The sequence below is a fragment of the Antrostomus carolinensis genome, unplaced genomic scaffold, assembly GCF_000700745.2.
Source record: "Antrostomus carolinensis isolate BGI_N321 unplaced genomic scaffold, ASM70074v2 scaffold16064, whole genome shotgun sequence".
Taxonomy (NCBI): domain Eukaryota; kingdom Metazoa; phylum Chordata; class Aves; order Caprimulgiformes; family Caprimulgidae; genus Antrostomus; species Antrostomus carolinensis.
The window spans coordinates 1,042-13,312 of NW_010312968.1; the positions used below are offsets into that span (position 1 = coordinate 1,042).

The 12,271-nt window shown below is 37.9% G+C and overlaps 1 protein-coding gene across 1 annotated transcript in view; it reads left to right on the top strand.

Moving 5' to 3' along the window:
• Nucleotides 1-3,095: 3,095 nt before the first annotated feature.
• GLRX3 (glutaredoxin 3) overlaps nt 3,096-12,271 on the top strand; it is a gene marked incomplete at its 5' end in the record, with an annotated part of 17,168 nt that continues 7,992 nt past the window's right edge. Inside the window, 5 exons of the mRNA XM_010167190.1 lie at nt 3,096-3,204; nt 6,387-6,461; nt 7,081-7,282; nt 11,678-11,850; nt 11,947-12,008. Of these exons, the coding sequence (XP_010165492.1) occupies nt 3,096-3,204; nt 6,387-6,461; nt 7,081-7,282; nt 11,678-11,850; nt 11,947-12,008 (621 nt within the window). The remainder of the gene's footprint in view (nt 3,205-6,386; nt 6,462-7,080; nt 7,283-11,677; nt 11,851-11,946; nt 12,009-12,271) is intronic.

The following is a 12,271-nucleotide window of genomic DNA, read 5'->3' on the forward strand; positions in this document are numbered from 1 at the left end:
TAAAATGAGGTACTGTGTCAGAAACATCCCCTTGCCATATAACTGCTGCATTAGCAAGTGACCTTTAAATGGGTAAGGAGAGAAAACTGATTGACTGAGTGATGTTTAAAAAGGCTGATGAAGCTGCCAGCATCACAGTGTTAAAGACAACATGAGGAAACACTGAAAAGTGGGAAGAAGAAATTACATTCTTCAAAACTTGCTACTTGACTTTGACTTTTCCTTTCTGGAATTATTCTTCAACTGAATTGTTGGGCGGGGACATCCCAGAGGAATCTCTCTCTCTTTCTCTCATGTGAGCACATGCACATACATACTGAGATGAAAATGGCTTCAGGAACAAATACAGTATTTTATTTTCAATAAAAACTATTGAAAATTTATTTTCAATAAAACCACCAGTAGTTCTCTCGTTCCCTTTGTCCACAGAACATGGTTCAGTTTCCTCTTTAATGGACTTGATTATTTTATGCGTTTATTTTTCTTTTGGTCCTGAAATGAGTTGATAGTGCTGAAAACTCTCCTCCTTTGCTTAATTTGAAAAATTTTGGCTTTGTTTTTCGTTACTGCTAAGAAGACAAATGAATTTGCACTCAGAGAATGTAACAAATTCCCCAAATCATAGATTTTTTTTTTTTTTTTTTTTTTCCAATTGATCTCCCTGTTTCTGGATGATGTTAGAACTTTAAAAATATACATTGGCTGACTTAAGGCACCTTTTGTATTTAGATTATCAAGTTAATTTGAAAATCAGTGATGTAAAAATAGTTTTAAACATTCACTTAATAAAGAGGGAAAGGAGAACGTTTCTTCAATGAAGTATTTTTCTTTGAAAGATAAAGCTTAAGACAAAAAATGTGCTGAATTTTTAAGGCTAAGCATAATGCTATTTTACTGCTATTTTTTTTTTTTAAATGGATTTCCTGATTTTTCCAAACAATAGAATTACCTGCAACTGCCAGCATTTTATGACACTTAATTTCACAGGAATTTTTGCTAATCTTTCTGACACCAGGTTATTAGCAGGCTTTGTGTTATGGAATAATCGTAAATTTCAAGGTTAATTTTTTTTCAAAATGCATCTAGATTTTACAGCTGCAAAAGAGGATCTAAGTCAATGTCTTAAAATTTTTTGAGCCACTTCTATTATTACTCCATAATCTATTATTTTACTTAGACTATTTTTTAGAAAAATCAGTTTATAAAACCAAGTGACTTGGGCTGCCTGTCAGAAAGATTATAAATACTTATAAAAACCTGGCCCAAAAGGAGGGTGACTTATAGAATAATTATTTTCTGGACTTATAGGATAATTATTTTCTGGATAGCCCTGCCAGAGAAATCAGCCTTTGGGCTTTTTGTTTCTCCACAGAAGGTGTGTGATATCTCCTGGTTTTGCTTCTGCTACTAAAGTTTTTTTTTAAAAAAAAGTTGTATTACAGAAAGTTAGTTTTATTTTTGGGCCCACAGCTTTTCCTCCAAATTGTGAAATATAAAATGATACAGGAAGAGAAACTTTGGCTTGTGGTCAGCTTTTTGTTACAGTCCTCTTTTATGTGAAATAGTAGAGGTTTGGGAAATATTTGGGTTGAATGTCAGACACACTTTGTTTAGAATCACTGGTGTGCTTCATGTTGCTAACTCTCTATTTTCTTCCTTCCTTAATGCTTTTGGTTGCTCTTGCTATTTTTCATTTTAATTTAAAGAGCTCACATACCAAGAGAACAGTATAATTGCAAAATTAGACTTGTTCTGTGAATGAATTTTTAAAAAAAAAACAAACCCAAAACCCTTGATGCAAATTAATTTAAAGTATGTTCTTCACCAAGATAAAAATTCAGTGTGTTGCTGCTCTGTGTGGGCGAGGAAAGAAAAGGCTCTGATGGAACGAGGATTAAATAACCATGTGATGGTTCCCCCTCTACTCGGTGAGCTGACGTGAGATGTGTCCTGAGAACTCCTGAAAAACTTCCTGGTAGCAGAGTGTGCTTTCTTTCCTGCCTTCAGTTAATTAAAGGAAAATGAAGTTATTAATTAGTGCTGTGGCCTGGCACGTAGCCACTAAAATACTTTTATTTTCTTGGTTCTCCTTTCTTCCACTGTTTGTTTTTAGCCAGTGGAAGTATTTTCTTGTCCCACTTGTAGTCTGTAAACATTATTTTTTATAATTATCAAGTTGCAATGACAACTTGAGGAGTTAATTCTCTGTAACTGTAAAAGCTGTAGCAGTAGATCTAAGCAGATTAGACTGTTCTGTCATAAAACTAGATTTAAAAAAAAGAAAAAAGGTATTTTTGTTCATCTTTGATCCATTTTTAACGACTTCTCTGAACTCTTAATGGTGTCAGTAAACAGTGGGTATGTTAAGAGTGGTATTGGAGGAGGTCTCAGGGTTGGTGTTTCAAATGAAGGATGTGCTGAACAAGCCCAGCCCTGGAGCAAAGCTCTTGGTAATTCTTTGCATCAGAACTTGGTCTGTTTCCTGAAACACTGAACTGCTGCTGCTTTTCTTCATTTTACATTTTTCTGTCTGTTGTATCTGGGTATTCTCATACATATAAATTACTCCCCCCCTGCCCCCATCTCCCAACTTTCATAATTATTTTCACCTCATTACTTTGTGGCAAAAAATGTTGGTTGCAGCATGAGGACAGCACGAAAAGCACTTCCAAGTCTTAGTGAAAATGTATCAGTCTGAGCTGATGGCTGTAGCTGTGTTTGGAGGAGCTGTCTGCTACGAGGGCAGTCAAAGCTCCTGCATGAGCTCCTTGGCTCCACAAAGAACACCTGCTGCTGCCTCTTCCTGTCTGACACTCATCTGGAATGAACTTTTACTCTCAAGTAGGGGCTGATGTTTTGGTTTGTATTGCTTTTGGGATGTTTCCTGAAGAAGTGTTAAAATCCTCCTCGGTGTAAGTGACAGAAAACCTTCCCGGTTTCACTGGTTAGATTTTCTGTTTTCTCAGGAAGGTGGTGCAGTTTTATTTGTGGTTTGGTTGTTTGTTTTCCCCCATTGGCATCTCAAACTTCTATATTGCGTGATTCTCTTCTAAAAATAAATGCTGTTACTCTTTTTTTTTATTATTTTTTAATAGGTCCCTCGTAGTTGTCCACTTCTGGGCGCCGTGGGCTCCTCAGTGTGCTCAGATGAACGAGGTTATGGCAGCGCTGGCAAAGGAATACACACAGGTTACGTTTGTGAAGGTAAGTCAGGCAGCTGAGCTGGTTTTAAACAAGAGGAGAGCCCTCTTTACAAAATATGAGTAAAGTATTACAAAATACAGGTGAAGTTGTTTTCCAGGTTCCTTTGTGGCTTTGTTTTTAGCCATTGAGTTGAACATATGCAAAAGGTGCATCAAAAATCTGTGGGGTGAAAGTTCTAGGTTCATCTTTCCAAACTTGATATTGCAAGCTTAAATAACACCTTCATTTTATCATGCTGCTTAAAGGAGGAAAAAAATAAAATAAAAATCAATCTAGTAAGATACAATGAAGGTTTCTTTGCCACTGGCTACTCTGCCTGACAAATAGGCTTTTAAATTTCTGCCTGCAATGTCTCAGTCCTTCAGTTCTGTAGATAACCGTATTTTTAAAGCATGATTTTTTTATCCCTGGATTTTAGATTAATTTGGCAACTCTGTTCTTTTCAAGTGCGCTGGAGCTTTCATTTGTTCACATGGTGTTATTGGTTAGGTACATAGATTGAACACAGAGATTTTCTGCCTGATACTAAAGATGAAGAGTAATCTTCGTGAAGTTTAAAGAAAGATAAATTGAAGTCTTTAAATTGAAGTCTTTAAATTTATCTGCACTAAAATTAAGTGCAACGTTTTTAGTCTCAGATGACAGTCATGTAGTGCTGGATGATATGAACGCAAATGAGGTGCTATATTTTTGTGAGATCATCTGCATGTTCTAGTAAGAGAACCAGTGTGGAGGGAGAAATGAAAGCACTTCATCAACATGCTGTTCGTTTTAAAACAACTTTCTCTCGTTAATGGGACACTTCAGTGATTATGAGGGCAGGGAGTAATGGAGCAGCCAGCTGTGTGTGGGTATTTTAACTTGATTTCTTACAGCCCTTAGATTTTCTGGTTCGTTTTGGGTTTTTTTTAACGATTCCTCTCTCAGTTGGTATTTATCTCTGTAAAACAGAAGGATGGAACTATTTTAATGGCAGTGCTTTATTACGTAGAGCTTCAAAAGAGCACTTTTCAACACTTGGAATATTCAAGATGCTTAAATTTATATAGAGTCGTTATAGCTTTTAGCAGGCCCAAGACAGTTTGAAAATTCTCAGTTGCCTCTCTGTTATTCATATTCATATATAATTTATTATTCCACTGTAATTTATTTCTTAACAACAAGGTTCTGAAGTAATCAAGTGCTGCAAAACAAAGATAATGGCCCCTCCTTCCCCACCCCATGCCCCTGGTACTACTGACATACTTGTTTAGAGAAAATAAGCTGCTGAAGACTTGGGTGACTTTTCTTAACACATTTTTTGTGGAGAGGCTTCTCACGGGAAGGTATTTTATTTTGTAGTTTTTTGCCTGATTTTGGTCTCTGTTCCAGAATAGCCAGTCAGCCTTTTGATTGGCGAGAACCTGTTAATTCAACAGATGAGTACAGATGCCCGACCAAGACCTTGCAGATCATGAACAGTTACATTCTAGAGTTCAGCAATAATCACAAAATCCCAGAATTGCCTTGATTGGGAAAGACCTTTAAGATCAAGTCCAATCATTAACCTCACACTGACGAGTCCCCAGCTACACCATGTTAATGAATCAGACTTCAGAACTGTCCATAAATCTTGGAGTCTTTCTAAATGCAATTTCTCATGTCAGTTGTTGCGTAGCCTAACTCAAAGATCCTTGGTTTGGTTAAAATGAAAGTGTGTCTATATCCAGAAATAGTTAGAAACAATGTTTTGGAAAGTTGTACCTGTAGGAGCAAGTTACTGAAATATGAAATCAAACCTGTTTTGTATGTGTGAACCTTGCCAGAGTGGAACATAAGTGTCCCAAGTAAGTCAGAAATTTTACTGAAAAAGAAAATTAATATTATAGGTAGAAGTCATTTAATCATTTGCCACTTGGGAGAGAATAGATAATTGGAATGTGTTTACAGATTTCAATTTGTAGCTCTAGTTTCTCAGCTGATCCTGTCACATTGATTTCCAGAAACAGAGGTGAAGCTTGGACTGTCCGTTTTGACTTACTCTGGCTTGTTTCTGTATTTAGTGAGTTTATTAAGATCCTTTCTAGCTGGAGCAAATCAAAACATGCTGTAGTAATGCAGAGGTGAAGCTTGGACTGTCTGTTTTGACTTACTCTGGCTTGCTTCTGTATTTAGTGAGTTTATTAAGATCCTGTCCAGCTGGAGCAAATCAAAACATGCTGTAGTAATAAAATATTCAGCACTTCACTACATTTTGGTTAATACCGAGAACAATCACATTGTTTTCTAAAATCCATCAGGGTGGAGGGGGTGGGCAGGAGCTGCTGTTAAGATGCTTGTTCATTCACTGTAAGGTTTGTGGAATAAGAATTTGAAAGGCTTTTTCTTCTGTACACTGGGTGTCAGGATTCTGTTTGAAACATTTAGATCTATTACCACTTTTTTAACCATTAATTCTGCAGTTGTTACAGAGCTGTTAACCTATGCACAGAAAATCAGGGATTTGAGTTAATGTAAAGATACATTTTCTTGGCAAATTACTACGTTACAGAATTTCAAGGTATGCCTTTGAATGCTGAGTAAAATTAGAACCAATGATCCCAGCCAGCTTTGCCACTCAATACTCAGTAGACTTGCAGGAGTTAAAAATGAAATTGAGTAGACATCAATAGCTTATTGGAGAAACACTGCTTTTCTCTTCATAATTTGCAGGAGGCTACAAATGTCAGTCGTGATGTACTGCCCCTTGAAATTAGTCAATAGAGCAAACAGCAAGAATTGCTGTGGGCAGAAAATAAGCACTGTAATCATGACATAACTGGGGTCAATGATTTATGGATTTCAATATAGTAGTAGCTGCATATGATTGAAAATTTACTAGGTCACTAGTGCACCAAAAATTTTATTCGCAGCCTCCGGGCATCTTTTGAAATGTGCAACAAAATAAAAACCTCTGAACCTGTTTTGACACTGTGTAGGCTCAGTGGATGACACGCCAGCCCAGCGAGTCTCATTTAAATGCAAATGTGTCACAAACTTCTGCATCAGATTCTTTTTAAATGTATAAAATGCCTAGAAGAACATTCTAGACAGGATTGACATCCACTGTAAAACTTTAAAGAAGATTATGAAAATAATCTTTTTTTTTTCCCTGTTTTTTATTTTTTGTGGGGTTTTTGGCTCTTTTTTTTTTTTTTTTTTAGCTGGAAGCTGAAGCTGTGCCTGAAGTATCTGAAAAATATGGAATTAGTTCTGTTCCAACGTTCTTATTCTTTAAGGTAAGAGAAAATGGATTTAAGATTAAAATGGGATTCCATGTGGATGCTTAATATGTATGCTTTAATACTGCTGCCAGAAGAGCAGAACCATAAGAACGTCCTCAGTGAAGAAACACTTATGTATCTGATTTAAGTATATCCAGTGGAACTTAAAAAAGTAGGTAGAAACAGTTCTTGGGCTTTATATGTGATATTTCAGAGTTGACTTTGGGATTCTTACATAGTTTTATATTTAGTTGTCGTACCTTGTATTGGGTTAAAACATTTTCAGTAAGGTATCTTTGTGTAGCTGTAGTTCTACAACATGGCAAGAACTCAAGGAAATAATCTTCTGGTAGAAATGACAACTCTGTTTGGGTCACCTTTGCCTGTGATAATAAAATTCAAGATATTTTGTGTAATAAATTCTTCAAATAGCAAATTTGTTCTCATTAACAGTAGCCAGCCAACAGAATGGTGGGAGTCTTGGAACTAAAGACTGGCTGAAAGATCAGTACAGAAATCCACCCCGCATCTGAGAAATCTATACCTTGTATGGTGGTTTTACTGGTTTTTTTTATTACAGTACAGAATCTGAATTTAATCCTTTTAACACAAGCATTTGTTTTGGTTTCCTTAGAATTCTCAGAAGATTGACAGGTTAGATGGTGCACATGCCCCAGAGCTGACCAAAAAGGTGCAGCGCCACGTGTCCAGCAGTTCTGTGTCCACCGCCGCCCATGACAGCACCAAGGAAGATCTGAATGCGCGTCTGAAGAAGCTCATCAATGCTGCTCCTTGCATGCTGTTCATGAAAGGCTCTCCAAAAGAACCTCGCTGTGGTGAGGACTGAAGCTCGTGTTCAGTGTGACAGCACTTGCTTTGGGCTGGTTGTCAGATTTAATCAGTTTTGGGGTGATACATCCCACCAGTATCTTGTACCCCTAGAAACATGAATGAAAGTATTTGCCCAGGTGGCCAAGAAGGCCAAGGGCATCCTGGCCTGGATCAGCAGCGGTGTGGCCAGTAGGACCAGGGAAGTTCTCTTCCCCCTGTCCTGGGCACTGGTGAGGCCACCGCTCAAGTGCTGGGTTCAGTGTTGGGCCCCTGAGTCCAAGAAGGACATGGAGGTGCTGGAGCGTGTCCAGAGAAGGGAACGGAGCTGAGGAAGGGTCTGGAGCACAAGTGTGCTGAGTTCCCTTGTGGCTGAGGGAACTGGGGGTGTTGAGCCTGGAGAAAAGGAGGCTGAGGGGAGACCTTCTGGCTCTGTCCAAGTCCCTGCAAGGAGGGTGGAGAGAGGTGGGGGTGGGTCTGTTCAACCAAGGACCAAGGGACAGGACAAGAGGAAATGGGCTCCAGTTGTGGCCAGGGCAGTTGAGATGGGATGTGAGGAAGAATTTCTTTGCTGCAAGGGTTCTGAGGCATTGGAAGGGGTTGCCCAGGGCAGTGGTGGAGTCCCCATCCCTGGAGGGATTGAAGAGTCGTGTAGACACAGTGCTGAGGGACATGGGTTAGTCGTAGGGGACTTGTCAGTGCTGGGTTCATGATTGGACTCAATGATCTTAAAGGGCTTTTCCAGTCCAAGCAATTCTGTGAGTTGTTTGGCAGGTGTGTGTGAGCTGTAGGAGTAGAACATGGTTCTTACTGTGTCCATGGTGAACTCAGAGGTGCTGTGCAATCAGTGGTGAGTGTCCTCTGAACTGCTCGTGTGCCCATGTTCTCTGTGATGCCCAAGTCAGCCTCTGCTTCTCTGTGATCCCTGGACAGCACAGGCACTAGACCACCACTTCCCCTTTGGGTTTCTGTGAGTGCTCAGTAGAGAACTGGCTCTCTGAGGGGCGTTGAGCAGAACACCAGGCAGACTTTAAAATTAGCCAGAGAAAAGACCCTTTACTGTTTTTCATGTGTTTGAATTTTTTTATTCAAGAGAATTTTGAGGCTATTTAAAGGAAAAACCCACAAACTACAGAAGACATTGAGGCATCAGGATTAAGGATAATTAGGTACCTCATCATAAACTCAATAAGGAAAGTGACTTAGGAGTGTAACACAGGTTCACTTGCATGTCTTAATATGACAAAGGAGACATTTCTTCAAACATTTGATCCCTCATACCCCATAAAGAGTGCACAGGATACTAAATAGACATATATATATTAAAATTGAAAGCATTAAAATGTAGTAAGACACATGAAAACATCTGAACTTACAGCCCTTAAACTTGTAGTTAATACCACGCCTGCTTGAGACCACTGTGATAGTTTCTGGCAGTAGTTGGGAGATGTTAGTAAGTTGGGTCCACTAAACTTAGAACAGACAAACTCTTTGTCAAGGTGAAGGTAATTTAACATTTTGCCAGAGAGAATATGGATCTGTTATAAGAGAAGTAAGAATAATAAAAATATAATGAAATAAAAGGAGCCACGCTTGTTTAAAGGTGAAGATATTTTTAATTGTGTCTATTTTGATACAAATAATAGACTTTCACTCAAGACTTCAGTGCAGTTGGCGAGTAGAGGGATCCCTGTCCAGTGGGGTGTTTTGGGATCTTGCAGTTTGTAATTTCTCCGTTGTAAAAGCAGCTGAGCATTGTGTAAAGTAAGATTTGTCCCCTCAGCTATGAGTTTCCTGGCAGTTGTATGTGGTTGGTATGTATGTTGTATTATTTCAGCAGATTCATTTGGACTGTGGCAGCATTTGTTTATTTGCCTCATCAATACCATCGTTTATTTAGGGTGTTTTTATTGGTGTAGAATCTGGCCTGGCATTTTTGATTGCTTATATAACTGCTTAAAACGTTTTGTTAGCAGTTTAATTATTCCTTGTAATGCATGTATGGCATTTCTTCAGAAATCCCACCTAAAATCTTTTGTTATGAAAGTAAAGCTGTTCTGGCACTTTATCCCTAAGCATCACGTTTCCAGCCTGCTACCATAACCCTTCAGAATGAAACACAACCAATCCATCTTTCTAGTTTGCATGTAATTGCCTACAGCTAAAATAAAGCTTCCCCCCCTCCTAGTTCCTTACAGTAGAAATGAGTTAATATATTGGCAATGAAATAACCATCAGCAATCAGCCTTTAGCTGTTTACTAATGAACTCCCAGATGTATGAAGAATTTCAGAATCTGTGTTTTACTTCAGGCTGTACATGAACTTAACACTTCAGTTGTAGAAAGAAAAGCAACGTAGATGCCATACATATAAATACTGCTACTTCATATCTCAATAAACTGCAGATCATGAAAACTGCAGAAAGCTGTAGGAAAAAAAAAATCCATATTTCAAAAACTAATAGGTGGTCTTGCAAGCTGAAATCAAAGGTTATTCTTCTATGGTACTTTGGTTCTTTTTCCCATTCGAAGCTTCTTTATTTTTTTATTCCTTTATTAAAGCCTTTAAGCATTGTCTCTTTTCTCTCTTTTTTTTTTTTAATATTTTTGTAGCAGTTTTCATTTGCACAGCATTTGTTGGGATTCTTTGAGAGAATGGGTAGGATTGCAAGGGCATTTGAATCCAAAATGAAATGAGTTGGCAAAGGTATAAACCACAGGTTTATCATCACAGTGATTTATGGACAAATTCTCATGGATCCTTTTTGCAGAGCATGTCACAGTGTTGTCTGGAAGGCTTCCACTTCCTTGGAAGGAATGTGTGTGAAAGCAACAGTGCCAGGTGTTGAAATACTTTAGGATAAATACCACGTGTTAGAAATGAAGCCAAATTCCAAAATCTTTCAGTGTGTTGCAATATTCTTAGTGGTTTTTTCCCCTGATTAACGTAATTTTCATAGCAGAGCAAATAGGTTGTGGAGGAAGAGTGGAGTTGGGAATCAAGATTGGATCATCAGTCCTAAAGATCAAGTCGTTGGCTTCCTTGTGCTGTAAAGTACAGCAGACCTCATCTGTTTTCTTAGATATCTGCAGTACTTTGTAGGCTGATGTCTTCTCTGGAGGATCGTTTGTGCTTCTGTGTCACTGGAAGTGTTAAAGTGGATGAAGGTGACTTTGAGCATCAGTCTTAAGATTTCCTGTCAGGTTGCCCCATAAAGAATGGATTTATTCACATAAAAGTTACAGCTGAGGTGTGGGTGGCGTGTGTGTGCTTTGTTTAAGTGATTTGGAAGAGTTTCTGTAGAGACAAATGTTTAAAAAACAATTAATCTTCTTTTTAAAAAAATAAAAATTAATATTTCACTTCAACAACAATGGTGAATTTAAAATAGAGTAGAAGGAGTATTGTTTGAAAGTGAAATTCTGTGTGTTTCCCTCCAGTGTAGGAAGATTTAGGTGATGGGGACTGTAAATTCTATTATATTAAGTTTCATGCATATAACTTACAAATAATGTCATTATTTTCTTAGGAAAAAGGATGTGTAGCTATAGAAGGGAGAAACTTTTTTTTTCTGCAATTGGCCACATAATAAACTTACAAAAACTGGTTGTTTACATTGTAATATTCAGTGTTTCATATCCTACTGTGAGATAGTGCTGTCAGAGAAGGACATAATGAAGACCTCTCATAAATGAAAACAAAACATGGTGTGAAGATGTCACAAGGAATATCAAATACTCATGTGAATGTAAAGAGTTTAAAAGAAGTAAAGGAATCTGCCTTTTACCATGAAAGGAGAAAGGACGTGGTTTTGAAGTGAGAGTAGCAGAAAATAGTGTAAAAGCCAAGTTTTGAAGTTAAACTAGTGACAGTAGGGGGTTCAAACCCTGGTTCCTACATTCTGTGTCAGTTTAATCCATGTTTGGTGTTGGAGAAGCTCAGTAGTAGCTGGGGGAAGAAATGAGAGGAGTAAAGTGATGTGTAATTAGAGGAATGAAAATGCTGCTGACGATGCTGTTGTGGTCACTGAGAAGCTTTTCTTTATGGATGCTAAATAAGGAAGAGCTGGAAAAGACCGAATAAGGGAATGCATTTAACTTTGAGTTAATTGTATGTTGGAACAACGGAGACACTTACATGAAGGTTACATACTGTGTAAGCTCTTTAAATAGAGAAGCACCAGACTTGCCAAGCTGTCCAGGTACTTTTTTTGTAATTTCAGTAATAAATATGTTTTTTGCCCCTTTATAATATTTGAGAATATTGATAGAGCAAAGAATAACACGCTAAAGCTGTTTGGAACTCACTAGAAGAATTGCATTTTTTAAATGAATAAGGTTTAGTACAGACATGGGAACACTTCATCTGAAGTTATATGTAATTCCTCTTCTTGTGTTCGCAGGTTTCAGCAAACAGATGGTGGAGATTCTGAACAAACATGGCATTTCATTTAGCAGTTTTGATATTTTTTCTGATGAAGAAGTTCGTCAGGGGCTGAAAACGTATTCAAATTGGCCAACTTATCCGCAGTTGTATGTAGCTGGAGAGCTTATAGGTGGACTTGATATTATCAAGGTTAGAAACTGAGAAATTCTCCATCTTGTTACTTGTCACAAGGATGTTCTTCTTGCTTTTTACATGAGATTTTTGTCTTGTCCCCAATCTCTGTAGGAACTGGAGGCATCTGGAGAACTGGACACGATTTGTCCGAAGGCACAGAAGCTGGAGGACAGGTGTGGTGTATTACACCATTATTTTAAGGGTGTCTATTTTTGAGGTTTCCTGTATGTTCCTTTATACAGGGGGAACCCCTTATATAAATTCCTGTTCTTTGACTTTGTCAGAAGTGTGTCAAGATGTTCTTTAATTACAGAACTCCTGCAGTTGTTTAACATGTGCCATTTTCTATACAGTGAGCATCACTTTATATTCAGCTGTACTGTCCCAATAGGCTTTGCTTATTACATATGTAGTTTGTTAATTTTTAATTACAGCA